General features: G+C 38.8%; 2 protein-coding genes and 1 long non-coding RNA gene across 3 annotated transcripts in view; 1 reads left to right on the top strand and 2 right to left on the bottom strand.

The window, feature by feature from the left end:
• The window catches only part of LOC134006179 (zinc finger protein 208-like), a 1,001,836-nt gene that overhangs the window by 527,258 nt on the left and 453,419 nt on the right, over positions 1-21,159 (top strand). The gene's annotated exons all lie outside the window — the stretch shown is intronic.
• LOC134006200 (arfaptin-1-like) lies at positions 836-7,318 on the bottom strand. Its single transcript, XM_062445287.1, has 7 exons — positions 7,226-7,318; positions 4,813-5,239; positions 4,355-4,473; positions 4,040-4,261; positions 3,305-3,462; positions 2,575-2,749; positions 836-2,061 (listed from the first exon to the last, which is right to left on the bottom strand). The coding sequence occupies exons 1-7, from the start codon at positions 7,286-7,288 to the stop codon at positions 1,906-1,908; spliced, it is 1,320 nt and encodes a 439-aa protein (XP_062301271.1). The 5' UTR covers positions 7,289-7,318; the 3' UTR covers positions 836-1,905.
• On the bottom strand, positions 17,992-20,858 carry LOC134006215 (uncharacterized). The gene is made up of 4 exons (XR_009927926.1): positions 20,848-20,858; positions 18,768-18,800; positions 18,145-18,238; positions 17,992-18,050 (listed from the first exon to the last, which is right to left on the bottom strand). It is a non-coding gene; the product is annotated as an uncharacterized LOC134006215 (long non-coding RNA).

Below are 21,159 nucleotides of genomic sequence, written 5' to 3'. Positions count from 1 at the left end.
GTACAAAAGGAATATTTTAATGAAGATTAAGAAACTAATGATCTTTTGATCAAACATGAATCTTTCCTCACTGACAAAGACAATCGTGTACAATGGGGCAACATTTCTGAAATTGCACAGATTTAACTAAACCAGAAACTCAACTAACTTCTTGCAGTTTTTTTGTGGTGTAGCCATCTGATAGAATAGTTAAAAAGGAATATAAAGTAAGTGTACATGGAGCCGTCTATGAACTGGAATGCAACTGGAGTGCAACACACTGGAGTATATGGAGAAGAGCCAACCACTGTAGGTTTTGGAAACTATTTAAGTTCCAGATAATCATATCTTCTGTGTAGGAAAGTGAGCTGATGTTTAAAACACATTTAAAAAGCTTTCTGACTGATGATGTTATAGTGTTTAAATTGGCAAGACAGTAAATAAACACTAAACACTTTGGCTACAGATGAGACATTGCCTGAAAAGATTGTTTTTTTTAAACAACAGACAAAGCACCATCGCCGGCATACATCATTATTTTTTTGGTTTCTCATAATTTTTGGTCCCAACACATTTCTGAACTTGTTACCCTGTGAACCAGTGAAGGAAATGAATAACAGACAACCAAACAAGGACCACTGAAATTAAATCTGTGGCTGGAAACTGTTCAAATATTTTCTCAACGTGTAGTAAACTGGTGTTGGTAATTGTGTCATACATAATAACAATATATGAATGTCAATGAGCCAAAACAATACATTCCTAGGGCATTATTTTCACTATTTTCTAACATTTTATAAACAAAACAATTAATCAAGAAGAAGAACATTAGGACCAGTGTGTAAAATTTAGTGACACTGCAGATTGCAACCTAAATACCCCTCCCCCGTGTTTGGTTTTAACCGTTCTGGGCTACTGTAGAAACATGGATGGCTGCGTGGAAGAGGACCCGCTTCCTACGTGGCTCATTTTAAGGTAACAAAAACACAATGATTCTTATTTTCAGGCGATTATATGAATATTATATTACATTTCTGCCAAGTCTGTTCTGATAGATACCACTAAATCCTACAAACTGCACCATCAAATATTAGACGAAAATTCAATATATTCGGTAGCTTTGGAGCACACTGAATCCAGATATTCTAAATATATAAATGGCTACAAGATCCCAACCCTAGCTAGTGAAAATGTTTTCCTGCAGTGGTATTGAGGGACTTGGCTGTAAGTTTCTGACTGCAGTGGCTGAGGATTTTTAAAAGTTCAAAGAAAGGCTTAGTGCCTCACAGAGGATTAGATGGATTTACTCTCAAACACAGTGAGACAGAGGAAAGAAAAACAGGAGGGGCACATATATGTGTGTGTGTGTGTGTGTGTGTGTGTGTGTGTGTGTGTGTGTGTGTGTGTGACTGTTAAACAGGTCAAAAGTCACAAGTACTGTATGTCTGTGAGAGTATGTGAGGCACAGAAAGAGATATTTCTTAAGATGCTTTTGTCCTAAATGTACTCCCGACAGTTCAATCCTTCCCAAAACGTTACTGACTTCTATCCTGTTTTGATATGTGGAAAGTCGACATTCCCTGGGCCTTTCCAGACCAGCATGAGAAACCCCAGGACCTGAGAACCCCATTCAATGTCCAAAACAATGAATTTCCCTCAGGCATTATGATCCAAGTAATCAAATTGACCATTTCTTTAGTAATCTCACAGACACTGTAAATCCATCCCAATCCCAAAAAAATTCGATTTCACTATTATAAATAGGTATAAACAACTTCCTACCTATCTACTGACTATTAATTATTTAGTCCAAATTCCAAAGCAATGCTCTCACACTTTTCCTACAGCAGCATCCGTAAACCCCAAAACATCGTCCGAACCCACATCTGTCCACTTGCCATTTGGTGAATTTCTCCTGTTGTTGTGTCAACATTCCTCCAGCCAAGAGGGGGCGTCCATGCTGGGGTTGTTGAGGTGTTCACTGGCCTTCTGGATGTTTTTCTCCAGGAAGCTGTGACATGACGAACTGTGAGATGCTATAGCGTTGTGCAGAAGCCACAACTGGTTATGAAGGACTTTGACCTGGAAGCAGAGAGAGACAATGAATGATGTGCCAAGTCTGAACCTGCTGTAATCTTTACTTTTTTGTATTTTTTCAATTTTCAATTTAGTTATTTTCATAATAATACTAATTTGTCAAATGGGGTGTTTAACGGTTCAGAAATCACTCATGATTTTACTTTGGCTCTAACTGGAAGACACTTTATGAAAGTGCCGGCTGAACTGTTAATTCATATATTTATGGCTGCATATCAACCCCTAAATATTTTCTGGTACCAACAGAAATATGTCCATAACTCAGAGTATTCAAAAATGTAAAAACTACAGAAAGTTAGTATTGAAAACATTCACAGATTTGTAACTTTGTTTGATCAAATAGTTCCTGATTTTTAGCAGAAAAGTTGGTGTATCAATGAGGAGAAGATGAAAATATAGCATATTGTCTTTATCCATTTGTAGGAGTTCAGGAACATCAGCAATGTATGGAAAGATAAATCACGTCACAAAAGATGACCCTTTCCTGGTCTTCCTAACCTTGTTTTCCTCCAGCAGCTTCAGTTTGACAGACAGGTCGTCTCGGACCTTCTGGTACTTCTCCTTCTGGCCCTGGAACTCCACCTGGGCCTGCTCCAGTTTGGGAAAGGTGGTGGCGTCTCTGGGCTTCAGGTTAAGCTCCTCCAGGTCAACTCGATACGCATCGTACTCGATTCTGGCAGTCAGACAGATGTGTATGGTCATTTACAAGAGATGTCTCCAACTTTTTATTTCACTACAGACCATTTCGAGGTCCTGCTGGGTTGGGTTGTCACTAAATGGATGAACTAATAATGTGCAGTTGTGACATTGCCTACTGCACAAATTAGGGATGTAACAATTTGTGTATTCATCCCCAACTGTTCAGTACAGGATGTTTGGTTCGGTACGTGACGTCACTTGGTTCAGTACCCTTATTAAAATATGTGCCGTTATTCCCATAGTGAAAAAATACCACTTTACTCTGTCCCAACCCCCCTCTCTGTGACGGTCCACCTTCCACTTTGCTTGAAGCCGTTGATGTCCTTTGTGGTCAGACAGTATGTGGTAATAACCAATTCTGAGCAACCATAACTCAGCTTAAAAAGGTTGTTTTCCTTTGCAACTGCGGCATAACTCAACTGTTACAGTAACAGTTACGGCCAATGAGCCTTTGTTGGATATTTGCATTTTCCAGAATACATAATTTTTTTTTTTCTCCTGCTGTATTGAAAGTATGTTTTCCACCTACCTGATGGCTTCGTACTGCTTAGCGTTGATCATGGTGTCCTCGATGGTTTTGTTGAGCAGAGTGTTCAGGTCGGATGTGAAGGAGTTAATGGCCGTCGTCAAAGTTTCACCGCTCTTAGACAGAAACCTGTGAGCTTCTGCATTCATACCAAACTCCGTCTGATGTACAGTAAAATATTACAATGATCAGAACCTTGTTAAGGTCTCGGTGTCAGCCAGAATTTATTTTTTTATTGTTCTCCTAAACATTTTGATGATTTAAAAATGTTTTTCCTCTGTTACTGTCTCGTACGACAGGTTTAATTAATTTAGTTTGTAACTCAGAGAAAACTCCACATACAAGAACGTGCTGACTACCACAAATCTTCTTAAATCACTTGTAGATGCCATTTAATAATGAATCGCTTTTTTGAGTGCTTCTTGCATGAGACCCTATGTGTCAAACACAGATAATTACAATTTTGCAACCACAAAAACAACACATTCAGTCATCTCCTGTTTGGCAAGATTTTACTGGCCAAGATATAAAAAAAAAACTTAAGAGATAGTTTAATGTATAGTGTGTTAGATTCTTAGCTCTTAAAATGTCAGAATTTGCATTTTTTTGCTGTTGGTCGAATAAAATGAGCAATTTGAGGAAGTCACGTTGTGCTTTAAGGACTCATGAAAGACATTTTTTTTTTTTTAAAGGAGATGTAAAATGTATTAGCAGTGATGACAATATCTTTAAACTCACATTCAGCATTGGTGTCTTGACGCCGAGCTCGCTGAAGGTGTCTCCCAGTGTCTTCTGGGTAACCGTCAACTGAGCGAGCTGATTGGCCATCGTCTGAGTCAGCTTGGTCACGTTATCGTAGCGTTGCCGGTCGTCTTTGAGCAGGTCCAGGCGAGCCTCCAGGTCCAGATCCACTGTGCGAGATCCACGACCGAGCCTCTCTGACAGAGCCTGCCGGGTATACTGCAGACAGAGAGAGGGAGGGTATTATTGATCTGATGATTTATTGATCATCTTTCAGCAGATATCAGTTTCATTTTCTGTCTCTTCTCTCACCTTATAGGTGTTTATGCTCCACTTGCGGACTCTCTGCAGCTTCTCGCTGGCCGGGTTCTTGCTGTTGCCCTGGACAACCAAAGTATCACTCCCCTGTATCTCGGGTGTGTCTGGGACGTCTGTGGGTGAGGTCAAAGGTCAGAGTTACTATAATGACATAGATTCAGACAATATCCTAACTGAAAGGCTATTTCATTGGCTAAAAGACATATTGTCTGATATTGGATACATTTTTACAAATGATTTTGTTTAGATAATCTCTTTAGTAACTGAGTACAATTTTGAGGTACTTGTACTTCACTACAGTATTTCCATTTGATGCTACTTTATACTTCCACTCCACTAAATCTTGTGTTGGAGTGTTTTTAGATTGCTGTGTTGGTACTTAAGCAAAGGATCTGAATACTTTTTCCACCGCAGGTCAGAACTCACATTTACTCTTCTTCTACTTTACTTACCTGTGTTCTCTCCCGTTTCCATGGTGACCTCTGCCGTGGCCTCGGCTTCCATATCGATCTTTGCCGTGGGTTCAGCTTCCAAGGCGATCTCTGCCATGGCCTCGGCTTCCGTGGCGATCTTTGCCGTGGGTTCAGCTTCCAAGGCAATCTCTGCCATGGCCTCGGCTTCCGTGGCGATCTTTCCCGTGGCTTCAGCTTCCGTGGCGACCTTTTCCGTGGCCTCAGCTTCCGTGGCGATCTCTGCTGTGGCTTCAGCCTCCGTGACTGTCTTTGCCGTGGCTTCAGCTTCTGTGGTGATCTTTGCCGTGGCTTCAGCTTCCGTGGCGATCTTTGCCGTGGCTTCAGCTTCCGTGGCGATCTTTGCCGTGGCCTCCGCTTCACAGGAAGTGTGATTGTTGTCAGCGTGGTTGCTGTTACTGTTCACTTCCTGTAAAAAACAACAACAATGAAACAAAACACCATCATAAGTAAATGGTACAAATGGTGCTGTCCAAAACCTGCTACAGAGTTTAAAATTAAGACGTCTGTTTTCACATCAGTTATACAAAATCTTGGACGAATGATGACTAGCAGCAAGCTGTTCAAGGCTTAAGAAGCAGCTTTCATCACCCGCTGCCTCTGAGCCCTTTAACAAGTAAACCAGCAGAGTTTTCCTGAGCTTCCAACAGCCCTTGAACGCAACATGAACCTCAGAAGTAGTCAACAGTGAAAAAGAGAAAAGGTCAAAGGTCAGATGTCAGAGCACCCTGGCAATATGGTAAAGATCACCGTGGGAACCTGAGCTTACGGGGGCCAATCAGAATTCAGATCAAAAGGTTGCGAGGTTGCCACGGAGATGATGGCTCCCTGTTGTGATTGGCGGCATGCAAACAGGTCAGGGGCCACTGGAGCACTCAAGACAGGAAATAGTCACCTGACACAGATGAGAGGTAACAACACACACACACACACACACACACACACACACACACACACACACACACACACACACACACACACACACACACACACACACACACACACACACACACACACACACACACAATACTGCTGTCCACTCAGATTAAAATAGATGACACACATGTAATGTCAACAACCAATGAGTGTGTGTGTGTGTGTGTTCACTTTCAGAAGTCTGTTCTCAGAAGATGACTTCCTGGAAAACGGTGAAAACATGACAGAGGAGGGAGTTAATGTTGTTTAACACACACACACACACACCTGTGGAGGGCTCACCAGGCCAGAGGAATTTGGCTCAAAGTTGTTGTGTCGCATTGAAGAGACAGCAAGGCATGTAGTGACGCAAAACGAAACACACACACACACTTTATCCACCTTTGCCTCCACCAAAGGTCAGAGAAGCTGATGTGTGACCGGAAGGTTGCTGGTTTCTACAAGAAGCTCTTAAAGGGTAAATCCACTTCACTTATTATTTGCAGTTGTGGCTCCATTCACAGGTTCACTGATCTTATGTTGAATCCATCCTCGCTTCCAACAGTCACACAACGCTCCTCCAAAAGATAACATGGCCACACTTATAATCAAACAATTAACCATGAGACTCAAACTCCTTTCCATCAGCTGTTCTCTTTGTATTACAGCTCTGCACACAGCTGAGTCACCTGCTGACATCACAGCAGCGGGACCACGCCCGTTACCTGCCGTCACATGATCATCATTAACCACAACAATGGCCGTCTTATCTGCCGCACAAACACTTTCCCATCCGCTTCATCCGTCCTCTGTCACCCTTTATCAAACCGCTTTGTTTTTGTTGTCATGACAACTGTTGATAACATTGTGGAGGCTGATAACGAGCCGTTTTATTCTTTTGTTTAACGGGTTACATAATGCTTGTGTGGAATATCTACAAAAGAACAATCAATCATATGTCTGTTTTCTATGTGTACCATACAGTGTTAAGATGCTAAGTCGGTACGTAGTCTTTATAATGTTCACAATGTTTTACTGAAGGCTTCAGTTCAAACATTTTTCTGGTGTTGTAGATATTAGGATGTGATGTAGTGACAAGTCGGACAGACCAATCAGTTCGTAGGTTAACCGATGCTAGGGACTAATGGTACACAGGTCACTTGTTGTCCATTCAAAGAGGAGACCAGTCTGACCGACTTCACAAAGCACAACATATCTCCACCTGGCCTCGGTTGCCATGGGATACCACCGGCCAACCTCAGCAGGCAGAGAGATCAACCCCGGGAACAGAAATATTTCCCCAACAGGTGCTACTCTGATTTGTTGGCTTAACGACATCAGACAGTTACACACAGCAGCAACAACCATGACTGACAGGGAAAGAAACATTGCTATCAGCTCCACAGTGGGGGGAGTTGGCTCTGAAAAAGGGGAGCGACATCAGTAGTGTGGAGGTGGTTTGGTTTTCATGCTGTCTCACCGTGGAAGGAGCTTTCTCCTCCTGGACGCTGACGCCTTCTGGGTGCTCCACCTCCTCCATCATCTTCCTCCTCCTCCTCTTCTACTTCCTCCTCTAGACAAAACAGGAAACATCAATCTGTTATTATTATGATACTTTCCTTCTCATAATGATGATTGTAAAATATTTTATTGATACAAAGAGAAAATATATTTTATTATTTACATCACCGTTCCATAATTATATATTCATTACCCTGTTTAGGTAGTTTGCTCTCTGTCAGGAAACTTTTTAAACCTAACTTTGGGCTGCAACTAATGACTATGAACTTTTATATATGCTTTTTGTGTACAATGACTTCTGACCAGTGCAGTATGACATATATTTGACATATAGACTGAGACTTCCAGTGTAACAAAGCAGAATAACTGTGAACTGACTGGCTCAGTGTTTTGTCTGTGTGGATAAACAGTGACACCTAGTGGTGAAAAAGCAGATGACACGTTACTACAAGACTACGTCAAACTACAAGACATTTGCTGCACCTGTTAATCAAACTTTGACCAAAAATATTCTCTTAAATACCGCCATCATTTTTTTCTTTTTGCTTTATAAAAAGTCAAACTTAAATTATTCATTCATACTTTATTTAAGATGTGTTGTAGTGTTTATATTTGGGATGAGTTATCTGGGCAACTTTAGACCTTAAATTGGTCCTTAAATGAAACCTGATACATTAGCATATTTATAGATTCTGGGTTTTTCAATGAAGTAAATGTAATATATATCTAACACCATCGAACACATTATTCTTCAAAGAGCATCTTCTTGTGTATTAAAACCAGTTTGGAGGAGATATATCAGTCAGTTGTTTGATTTAATTAAACAGTTTTATGAGACAGAATTGTTACTGTGATCAAAAATCTTATGTTTCTCTTTTAGTCAGTCACCTACTGTGATTATGAAAAAGGGTTTGTTTATTTGTCTTGATGCTTTAATATTTGGTCAGTTTTATGTTCTGGTCCTGAAAATATGATATTTCACTCTTGAAATGTCAGATGAGATTAAACTGAAAACTTGAACTACAAACAGATGCAGCAGAAAACATCTGAGAAAAGCAGTCAGGCCTTTTTATTTCTCACTTACAACACAAGAGACTCATATTACTGTCATCTACTACCATCTAGTGGTCATATACTGCTTGTTTCGGCAATGTGGATCAAAGTCAAGAATCCACACATGCAGGATTGTCTGATTTCATACAGCAGGAAACACAAAGAGAGAAAAACATAAGGGCACACAGACAGCTGTAAATGTGAAGATGGAGGTAAAACACACTGATTAACTTCATGATGACTAATTTACAAGTCAGGACATGTTTGCTACCAAAGCAACGAGGCCCAACCTTGTTGTTCATCACTCACTGTTATTCAGCAGATCTATGCTTCACTGTATGAAATAAAGACAAATGCCTCCAAAGGAAATATCACAGAGACACTATCAGTTATTATTAATATATGATTGTTGTAGAATTTTAGTCTATAAATGGATTAATGTTGAGAACTCTGCAGCAATGACGTGATGCTGCTGCAACTTTACGGCTTTCTTTCCATAGATAATAAAGTAATTAACCTAAAACTTACAGTAAGTACAAAGTACAAATACCTGATCTAACGGGAAATAGAGTATAAAAAGCGAACTTTGGCTTCTTGTGTGACAAGCCCAAAACCAATAATGTAATCATTTATACAAAAGATGGCCTGACAGATCCAATCATAAACATAAACAACATGCAACTACTAATTATTTTCATTCCGATTCTTTCTGCCAGTTATTTTTCTCAATTAATCGATAAATTATCGTACCAAAATGTGAGTAAATAGTAAAAAAAATGTCTGTTATATATAGAGTCAAAGGTGGCATCTGTGGCGCCGTAGGTAGAACGGGTCATCCAGTAAACAGAAGATTGGGGGTTCGATTCCCGGCTCCTCCACCACATGTCAAAGTGTCCTTGGGCAACATAATAAACCCCAAGGTTGTACCAACAATGAACTAGATTAGGTCCTGATAAGCAGGTTGGCACATTGTATGTCAAACTGTACTATGTGTCTGAATGAATGAATGCTTTGAGTGGTCAAAAGACTAGAAAGGCGCAATATAAATGTAGTCCATTTACCATCTTCAATTTTACGATTCATTCTTCCAAAGTCCAAAACCCAAAAGATACTCAGTGTATTATCATGTATGACTAAGAGAAGCAGGAAATCTTCACATCGTAAAACCTGAAAGATTTCTGACATTCTGGATTATCAAAATAGTTGATAAAGTATATTAATTTAATATCAATCGACAAATCATTTAATGATTGCACTCTACCAATCTCCATACACAGAATAATTCAAATAATACTTAAAAAGTGAGGACTCCCATTTACAAATATACAAATGTGGGCAATAATTAATGTGTAAGAGAAGAGCTGAAACGACAAGTTCATTGAGATCAATTGGTGATTTCTCATCGATTCAGTCATTTAAAGAAGCAAAACTAGTGAAAAAAGTCACATTTTCTCCGGTTCCAGCCTCTCAAATGAGAGAAAGTGCTGCTTTTCTTCACTGTATATTATTGTGGGCTGAATATATTCGGGTTTTGGACTGCTGAAGCTATCATCTCTGGCTCTGGGAAGCTGCAATTAGCTTTTTTCTCCACTTTTTGACACTACAATTATTCAGTAAATTGAAAAAAATACCTGTTGTTAGGTAATTGTTAGTTGCAGCCCAACAGTATAAAGAACATAAACACCATGAATAAAAATCCTTCCGCGTATTATTAAAATACTTCTGCTTCTGCTTATCAAAAAGGAAGATCAACTTCACTTCTGCAACAACAAGCTCAGTAAACACCACAGTATATTCAAATACAGCTCTTCTGAATTACTGACAACGCAAAATGAACACAGACCCGTCAAAGGCCTCAAATTCACTGTATGGCAACACCTTTTTTAAACTTGATCTATCTATCTATCTATCTATCTATTTATCTATCTATCTATCTATCTATCTATCTATCTATCTATGGTCCAACAGGAGACAGTTCTTAAGTGAAAGCGCTATTAATCAATAACAATATTAAAAGTTAGTTAAAGGAACCTAGAAAGATCGTGTCTCATTGATCAACAGCAGAAATGCAACTATTAGGAGACTAACTGTTTAGTCAGTTCATTGATTACTAATCAATGAGTCAACTGATCATTGTAGCTCCAGTTATTATTGTTGAAGAGAGTGAAAACCAGAGAATATTCACATTTGAGAAGCTGGAACTGACTAATCTTGTTTTTGCTTTAAACATTTCTAACTGGATTATTTATCGAATAATCCCTTATATTTTTATTAATTTTATGTCGATCGCCTCATCAAATAACCACTGCAGCTGTAAGATTAATAACACATAAAAATATTTAAAATATTATGCTGGAATAAAATAATAGTAAATGCTGTAAAGTGTACTAGTAATGGAGTTCAAAATAATATTAATATTAATAATAACAATGTTAATAATAAAAATTCGAATCAAACCCAACAAACGATGTGTAAATAGAAGATGTAGAAGATATAATAAAAGAAATAAGAACTTTACAGGCTATCTAAGGAGAAAAAGCAATGATTAAAAGCTCATTCTGCTTCATTTAAGACACGTTTCAGACACTTTCCAGCACACTTTGCAAAAATACACTCAGCTGCACCAAAACTAAGAGTTATAACCTTTATATTAGAAGGTTTTATTGCAGGACTGTTGTGTTGTTTAACCTGACAGATGTTATCATTACACTCATTGAGTTTAAACGCGTTTTTAGGTTTATACTGAAGACATTTTGTTCCCTTATAAACCAGCTGGTGTCTGTATAGAAACATTTCGACACATAAAGCAAGTAAACGTTGTTTCTACATCTATTTCTGCAGCTTCTGTCCCTTAAAGGCAGAATAAATGTGACATTAATGAGGTGAAACCGGCTAGCAACAAACATACAGAGAAAACAGCGCCCAAAGGTGACAGCTCAAACACTTTTTTACCTTCAACAGCTTGCAGAACAAACCCCTCTTTTGTCCTCTTCTTCTTCTTCTTCCTCTAACTTTCAGCGTTTCTTTCTTCTGTCGGTTCTTCTGTTAACTCCGCGCATTTAAACGCTGCAAACTAAAAAAACTTCAACTGAGCTCTGATTCAGAAGTTAAGAAGATAAAGAGACGAAATAAAAAGTTACAGACACCCGGAACTGTTTTCTTACAGCGTTTTCTTCCGTAATGTATCCTCGGCTAGAGTTGCAGTGTTTACCGGAGGGGCGGAGATAGCCAAAGGTCATGATAATTAATGGGACTCCACGCATAACGGGATGTCAAGGAGTTTAAAACAAACTTAATTCTAGCGTTGCGGACAGTTACAGGTAAAAAAAAAATAAACGTACAAGAACAGCATTTAGGAAGAGAAAATGCAATTGAAACTCCGCCCACTCAAACAGAAACTTTAAAAAAAAAGAAAAGAAAAAAGAAATAACAGGGTGGATTAAGGCATTATGGGACATTGACTAATGTGGGACAACTAAGCTCCAGTGCATTTATCTCGTTTCCTATTCGCAGGGATTTCATAATGATATTAGGTGTTGATATAATGTAATGGATTCATATGTAAATAAGTTATAGGAAAATACTCAAAACGATTGATTTATTGAAAAAAAAATAGGAATACTGAAGTCACGAATATATATACTGCTGTAAACTGCACGTCATGAGACTCGTTGAGCTCATGGATCATTTTGACATACTTTAACTTTTTATCCAGCAATAACGTTGGTTCAAAATTTAAACCTCAAGTCTCAGTGCTTATTCGTGCAGTACCTTTATTTGGCCACGTGATGGCAGCAGAGGAATCTATAAGCACAGCCGTGACATAAAGGTGATGGTGTGAGGCAGGTAGTGTGCAGTCTACCTTTCACATTGTATGTTGTAATTTGACCCATTTTCACATAAAATATAAAAAATATTGATTAGTACATCTTTAAGGCAAATTTCCCTGATTATGATACATAATATATTGTAATTGTGTTTCTCAGCGTTCAGTCCATGCTCTTCTGTGTCTTTATTTGTCACATGTTGTGTCAGTTCTGACCTCTGACCTTTGACCTCTCCACTGTTGGTTATGTGAGATTCTGTTTATCAGCTGTAGATTTGTTGAATAGTAATACATTTGGGCTTTTCACAGCAGAGGCACGAAGGAAACATGCAGAGGGAGGAGGATGTGGTTTACACCTTTTAGTGCACACGATAATATTCTTGTTTTTGTTATCTAATCCAAACAACAATGACCAATTCTGTTAAAAAAAGAAAAAAGAAAAAAGAAAACATACCACATATCACATACCTTCCTAAAAAAGGGAGTGTTATGATCAACACAAACTGTCTAACTTTTACGAGGCCGTTGTGTTAACTTTGATATATTAACACAGGAACAATGTCAGGTAGGGTTTGTGGTTTTGTGGCATTTCATTTCATTAAATATATCACACAGCATCTTTTGAACGTTACCACAGTTACTCGACAGAGCATCTTTTTATCTTCTTTCAAGTCATCTTTGTTGGGTGGAGGGAACAAAAAAGAAAATGTGTTCATTTTAAATATACAGGTTGCGATGTGTAAAACAGCTGATTTTATTTCAAATCTTCTGTGTAAAAAAGAAAGTACTACACAATAAAACGTGCATTTTCAACACATTCCTTTTACAAGTGTACATAGTTATATCATGTCTAGTGTGCATGCAATCATACAATTAAGAATAACAATAACATTGCATTGTACTGATGTATTTTTGCCACCTTTTTGGTTTCTTTCAATATGTATGCTTTATGTAAATGCTCCTATATACCCCCTCCCCCTTTTTTCTAATAATATATATCTATATTTGTATTTTAGTATCTGTCATGTGCAGTATGTTAGCAACACTTCAATATCATTCATGTGTGGAAACGGTTTGAAAGACTACTTTCTTTTTTAAAAGAAGGTGTTAAATCAAACGAGCAGAGGATGGAGAGTGATGGACAGAGCAGATCACAGAAGAGCAGCAGGGTTTCTTCTAAAGGTGATGGAGTTTCCTGTGAAACCGGAAACTGGCTGAATGAGTGGAAACACTGACTAAGGTAGCGCTCTGCCTGCTGCTGCCTGCTCGCCGGTGCCCCGTCTTACACTTTTACAGATTTATAGATTTTAAGAGAACACTTTACATAATCAGTTTGTTGATCCGGATATGGGATTCCCTTTCTTCATCAAATTATATGTATGTTAAGCCAGAACTGCATCTTGTTTTTAATGGGAAATCAGTAAGTTGTGAGTTGTTCACACTGAAAACGTGGCCAAAAAAAGTATACTCAGAGAAGCTGAAGCTCCCCTCGGCTGTAAGGAGGTTTATAGTTAGTTTCAGCTCATAGTTTAACTCGCCTTCCACATCAAGCAGCAGCTTTCAGAGAAAAAGCTTTTAAAAAGTCACTGTACACTACCTGCTCAACACCAAACGGCAGACACAGTTAGCTGTAGACTAGCTGGTGAACATAGTGGAGCATTTAGATATTTCCCTCAGTAGTTGGTAGAGAGTAAAAACAGAGCTAAAAGAGAGTGAATATTGGACAGAAACACGACTCCTAACAAATGATAACGTTGATCAGTAACTGCTGGATGTGGGAATAAGCAACATATGCTATACAAGTTCAACATATCAACTTTAAAGCTGATGATATGTCAGTGTTGTGTTCATTACTCGTTTCTACTGAAAACAACATTAAACCAATTCAAGTCACTTTTTTAAAATCACAATACAGTGTGAATAGGAAATGAAGGAGGGATCCACAGATTGAAGGAATTAGCACACACATTTTGCACACAACACTACGTTCACTCATTCATCTTTTATAATAACTTAACAGCACATCAGCAGCTGTTTATATGAATATTTGCACATTTCCGGTCAAGGTATTTTGCATTTTTGCTTGCTGAGTATTTATAAACTCACTTGGCAATAAAGCTGCTTCTGATTCCGGCAGTTTGAGTCACATCCATCAGCACACATTTCACATAATTTCATGTTAATATTTTGGGGAAAAGTATATTATTCCATGTAAACCTACCACAAAAATATAGTATGACGATCAAAATATTGTGTATATTTTATAGTAATTTGATCAAGCTCGACGGGGGTCTCTGGATATTCATTTCAAGGTTGTGGTGTTTTAAATGCAAGACACATGCTCATGTTTGATTGGACAGTAACGTTGGATGATGTCGTGTGTTACAGGGTTTCGGAGCGGCTCTCAGCAGGTGGTTTCCTCCCACGGTGCAAACACATTGTCACAAGTTGCAGGTGTGAATGCATATGTGTGCTTTGCTCAGTGTGATGAGCGTAGCGACCTCAACCTGTACATGATGTTCCTGTACTCTTGCCCTGCTTCAACTTGCTGTGAACCTGAACACCATGAGCAGCATTTAGACAAACGGATGACTAGTGGATATTATACTGCATTTTATTTTATCATCTGGATCATACGATATTGTACTATATTGTATTATATCATGTATCTGAGTGATTCCTTACCAGCAGTGATTGTACCACAAGATTGTTGAGTGGTTTGATTGATTTGATTGAAGAAATGTACATATTGAGTCAGATGTTACACCTGAACAATCATTGAAGGGTCCAGGGGTCTCCCACTATAATCCCATCCATTAGTAGTTTACTGTCAAACTGTTTTGGTCACAGGTTAACTGCAGTTTCTGTAGTAAAACATCTAAAAGCAAAAAGCTTAACAGATGGGAGTACGAGGTCTAATTCGTTTCAGTTTTGGGGTCCTCGATATGAACAAGTACCTCTCACCACAAACGCCCTCAGTTTCCTGTCTACCATGCTGTTATGCAAACGGTGAGCGCTTGGCCCCAACCGCTCAGCCAGAGATCGAATGTGTGCCTGACTCTATTTATAACAGCTGTGAGGCGGACTAAGGCAAAGCAGCTTTATTTATATAGTGCATTTCATACACAGTGGCATTTACATAAAAACAAAAATTTTACAGTAAAAACTGGAAAGATTAAAACAGTTTACTTTGCATGTCAGCAAAACACACAGACACAAATAAACACAAACATGGCATAAAAAACACAAAGATATTGTGATACATAAAATTGTCAAATCTGCATGAAAAGCATTTTAAGTTCATACACACAATAAGTTTAATTAGGCAACATTTGAAGAAAAAAAGAAGGACTTAAACCAGCAAAAGCAGGATGTTTTCTTCTTCATTTTCGATTGAATCTGAGAACTGCAGTAATGCTCGTCCATCTTAGAGGTTTCTGTTGTCATGCAGTAATTTCCATTATGACATCATTACATGTTCGCCTCAGTGTTTTCGCACGCCGCACTGCAAAAATTATATACAAGAATATTTTAAAAAATGGCCTTTAAGAGATTTCTGTTTCGACAAATTGTCTTTTAACTCGTCACTAACTGTTTATGCTGATAAAGTCTCTCTTCTTGCTGAGAGTTGAATGAGAAGGTTGATACCACTCTTATATCTGTAGAGTACATATGAAGTTAAAGCTAGCAGCTGGTTAGCTTAGCATAAAGACGGGGAAACAGCTAGTCTGGGTAATGTCTGAAGTTCACCGATTACCAGTTTATATTCTTACATATGGATTATTAGTTCAATCAGTACAAAAAACAATGAGTTTAAAATGTTTTTTTCTGCTGACATTTTTCACTCTCTTTACTTTCTGGTTTGGCAAATGCAACATTGACACCTAGTTGCCAAATACAATAAGGAGATAAACTTTTTTTTTTAGTCTTACATCATTCATCCATCAATCTGAGATTAAATAGTGCAGCTGTTCTCACCTCTTGCTCTGTCTCTGTATATGAGTCCCAGCATGATGGTGGACAGCAGGTAAGGACTTCCCACCACCAGGTGGCGCACTAGTGTGAAGACAGACAGCAGGGGGGCTGGAGGATCCTGGCCTGCAGGTGATGCTACAGAGGCAACAATGAGTTAGTCGGCTGCTGGTTTGCTAGTCAGGTGTTGACTCGACTTTAAGAACAACTAAAGACAAGACTAACGACACATCCTGCAAATTACCGGCTCTATATATTTATATTTTGGATCTCTACTGGAATATCTTTGCATCTTTTAAAGTTAAAAACCTCCCGTCAGTTCAGCCTCTGTCTGAAACAGGCTGCTTTAGCCCGTTTTAGCAGGCTAGCTTTTATTGTGAAGCACTCACAGGAAACGCACTTCATTTGTCACAATAACTTTTCTATATATTGTGTCGTTACCACTCATGAACTTTTCAATCAGCCAATATCTGTAATGATTAAGGGCCCAGTTTGATATGAGCGTTAAGGGTTCACTCAAATCAAATAATCAGTTGTAAAAACAATATGCTGTTTACTTCCTGTAAACTTTTCATGGTTAAAGTGCTTTAAGTTTCTTCCACATCGGTTTCAGCTTCAAACTGTGGTAGCTGCTGCCTGTTCAGACCTCTTAATCATTCAAATATCTCACCTCTGACAATCAGCCAGCTCTGCAGGGATTCTTGCGATCCGCAGAGATCACACTTGTAGAGTCCTTCATCAGACTTGGAAACATTGCGGACAGTCATGTTTCCAGTAGTGCTGGTGTTGATGAGCCGGCCGCCTTTATAGAAATGAACAATGTGGTCGCAAGCAGACCCTGAAACTTTGCCTCTGCAGCGTAGAGTCACATCATTTCCCTCCATCACAGGATGGACTGGACCCTCAAGGATCACAGTACCAGCTGAATGACAAGGACATGAACACGAAGCGCAAACACATCACATATATAACCAATAATCGCTTTGTACTGAAGGTTAGATGTAGTTCAGTCTTCCATCTCTGATAATTTATCAGAATTGTTGATATAAAGACCTAAATGTTTAGAATTAGGCCTACAATGGTGTTGAATTTAACCCTCCTGTTGTCCTAGAGTCAAGGAAGGAAGGGAGGAAGAAGGAAAGGAAAGAAGGAAGGAAGGGAGGGAGGAAGGAAGGATGGAAGGGAGGAAGAAGGAAGCAAAGGAGGGAGGAAGGAAGGAAGGAAGAAAAGAAAGGAGGGAGGAAGGAAGGCAGGAAAAAGGAAGGAAAGGAAGAAAGGGAGGGAGGGAGGAAGGAAGGAAGGAAGGAAGGAAGGAAGGAAAGGAGGGAAGGAAGGAAGGAAGGAAGGAAGGAAGGAAGGAAGGGAGGAAGAAGTAAGGAAAGGAGGGAGGGAAGGAAGGGAGGAAAGAAAGAAGGAGAGAGGGAGGGAGGAAGGAAAAGAGGAAGGGAGGAAGGAAGGAAAGAAGGACAGAGGAAAGAAGGAAGGTAATGGCGAGGAAAGAAAGACAGAAGGAGGGAGGGAGGGAAGAAGGAAGGAAGGAAGGAAGGAAGGAAGGAAGGAAGGAAGAAAGGGACCAAATGTCCCAACAATCTATGCTGTATTGGTTGAGATATTTTAACAACACCATGGTAACATGATGGTCGAGCTACATGGAAAGTCTGTGGATCAAACTCATTATAATACATTTACTGGGAACCGTCAATATCTGCACAGAATTTGGTGCCAATCCATCAAATAGAGAGTGAAAATTTGGACCTTAGCACTAAAGGAAAAGTCAGCCACTCAGTTATATGTGACAGTGCTCCAGCCTACCAGTTACACTGATGTTGATGGGGCTGCTGGTCGCTCCAAGTCCACTTTCACACCAGTAGACTCCGCTGTCTGTGAAAGGGTAGGCAGTAAGGCTGGAGCAGGGCGACGGACATTCATGCACCTGAAGGAGAGTCAACCAGAGGTATAGTTGGCATCCAACATTAATGAATTATTAAATGTCAATTATAAAAAATGACTGGACTGGAAAAACAAACCTCTCCATCCACCGTCTTCTTCATCACACTCCATCCAGTCATCTCTTCCTCTTTTTCCTTCCTCTGCTCCTCTTCCTCACAGCTCAAGGAAAAACTGTCATATTTAAAGAACTGTGTTTTTTTAGGGTGAACCGACAGAGAGACTAGAGGAGAGAAGGAGGCAGAGAAGTCAAGTCAATTTATTTACAGAGCAACAAAGTGTTTTACACACACTGAGAAACACAATCAAATGAAAACATAGTTTTTAGGATTAAGGGGAAAATTACTAAAAGTGTAGATTTAAATAAATAAAAAAGGGATTTGAACCCTAAAATCTCAACATACACGGTCGCCAATAAAGTTGGAATAAAATATGTTTTACCTCTTTCGATGAAATGATTGTGACAATGTGATTTATTCTTGATAGATAAAGTGTAAATATTCTCAAAATTGTATTGATCAATCTCATTATACCTGGTCAAAGGTGATTACTGATGTGTATAAATAGAAAATAAAAAGAGGAATGTGTCTGAAAACAAAATTATTACAACTTTATAGGCGACCATGTAATTGCATGGACAATGAATGAAATAAAAATAATGTGACCATTCATGTCTTCATAATGACTATTAGAGACAACTTACCTTGTGCTTGACCAGGATCCAAAGAATTCATCACTAAATTAGACAAAATGAAACACAAAAAGTTTTATGTTTTGTAGATCAATGAATAAATCAATCCTTAATTTCCACGTTTTACGAGGTTTGTTTCACTTTTTCAGCCACGAGTCAAGTGCGATCGTCCACTAAGCTTAACCACCTGTGAGCTAGAAATTAAAGGTCATCTTACTTACAGGAAGCAGTGAGTTCAAACCAAACCAAGTTTCTTTAACCACTAACAATGTGATCATTTTAATCTAAACCCTCATGTTTCCTGAAACCTAATCAGACTTTAACCACACCGTCAGACATCATGTGTAGTTTTGGAAAGCACAGACGAATGATGTCCTGCTGATGAAGATGGACTAACAACGTACTTTTTGGAGAACTTGCTGTATTTATAAGCAGACTACGATTTAAAGATAAATAGTGGAGAAGCAAAAACACTTAAAAATGCACTATATTAATATGCAAAGACAACAAACTAACAAGCATCTCAGCTGGATCTTTTTTACTACTAGTCCTATACGCCTTATGTTTAGCATTGATAAGCAGTATATTAACATTTACTCCTCTTTTGGGCATCCTTAAGAGGAGGCGGCTGTATAAACAGATGATGAATGACAATATTATAAAATACATATGTAATAATACAACATATGTCTTCATAGGAGAAGTTGTTGAAAACATATACGGAACAATAAAAAACACTCAAAAACGTCCTTATATCTGTTGAAAAACTATATTGTTGTAGATCATGCACCGAAAGACATACACCAGGCTGTCAGACACCTAAACTCTCACCCCTCACTCCCTCCAGCCATATCCTCCAGGCCGTCAGAAAGCCAACCCCCCCCGCCCACAGACTGAAATTGCTGCTATTTATTTACTGACTGTTCTTTTTGCACCGTTTCTGTTAAAAATATATCTTACAGAACTTTTTGCTGCTATTACTGCCTTTTTGCACTGCTATTACTGCCTTTTTGCTGCTATTACTGCCTTTTTGCTGCTATTACTGCCTTTTTGCACTGCTATTACTGCCTTTTTGCTGCTATTACTGCCTTTTTGCACTGCTATTACTGCCTTTTTGCACTGCTATTACTGCCTTTTTGCTGCTATTACTGCCTTTTTGCACTGCCATTACTGCCTTTTTGCTGCTATTACTGCCTTTTTGCACTGCTATTACTGCCTTTTTGCTGCTATTACTGCCTTTTTGCACTGCTGTTACGGCCTTTTTGCTGCTATTACTGCCTTTTTGCTGCTATTACTGCCTTTTTGCACTGCTATTACTGCCTTTTTGCACTGCTATTACTGCCTTTTTGCTGCTATTACTGCCTTTTTGCTCCCATTACTGCCTTTTTGCACTGCTATTACTGCCTTTTTGCTGCCTTTACTGCCTTTTTGCTGCTATTACTGTCTTTTTGCACTACCACAACTTAACTATACAGAAACGTATGCTGCTACTTCCTACATATACAAAAGTAGACTCCAAAAATCTAATTTTATCTTACTGTCTATCTATTCTATTTTTTTAAAATTTATTTTTATTAGTAAATGTCTTATCTGTTGTGTACTTCAATGTTAACTCTTTAGTGTTAGGAATCATCTGTCTTTATCTGTTCCACCGTGTGATAGTGAGAAACGTCTTCTCGATTCCTTTGTATGCCTTAACATGTGAAGAAATTAACAATAAAGCCGACTTTGACTTTTTGACTTTGACTAAATGATGAATAGGGGGACTTGAAGTAAAGTGAAACCCTGTTGGGTAGAGATGATGCGAAAACATGAAGACCTCTCCAACTCAAAATATCACATAAGTCAAGATGAGGTGGGACAAAATACTGTTTGATAAAAACTTGATGAAACTCATAGAAATGCTGTAAAATTAAAGAAACACACATTATAAACTACAGAGATCTCACTATAGGACAATTAGCGTTTGCCTTTGCTTAATCTATACATATACTGCCCAAAATGAGATGAATATGAAAAGGTGATGAAATCCAAGAAACGTAATAGTAAAAGTAAAACAGACAAAATTATAACAAAATACAGATTTACTTACAGAGAAGCAGATAGAGAGCTGCAACTTTCATTTTGACCTGCTGCTGACTGAAAGAGTGAGACCCACACGATGAGAAGAGACAGAAAAGAGAGGCGGAGTCTCTAGTCAGGAAGTAGAACTAGACACACTGACACATGATGAAACCGATTTCTATTTATTTCAATACAGAAAACATTTTTTTAACTTTCCTGTCGTCCTCCCGGGTCAAATTGACCCCATCTCTTCTTTCCTCCCTCTTTCTTTAATTTTTCGTTCGTTCTCCCCCTCCTTCCTTCCTTCCTTCTCTCCTTCCTCCCTCCCTCCCTCCCTCCT

The sequence above is a fragment of the Scomber scombrus genome, chromosome 23, assembly GCF_963691925.1.
Source record: "Scomber scombrus chromosome 23, fScoSco1.1, whole genome shotgun sequence".
Classification (NCBI taxonomy): domain Eukaryota; kingdom Metazoa; phylum Chordata; class Actinopteri; order Scombriformes; family Scombridae; genus Scomber; species Scomber scombrus.
This window is presented reverse-complemented; position numbering and strand designations above follow the sequence as displayed.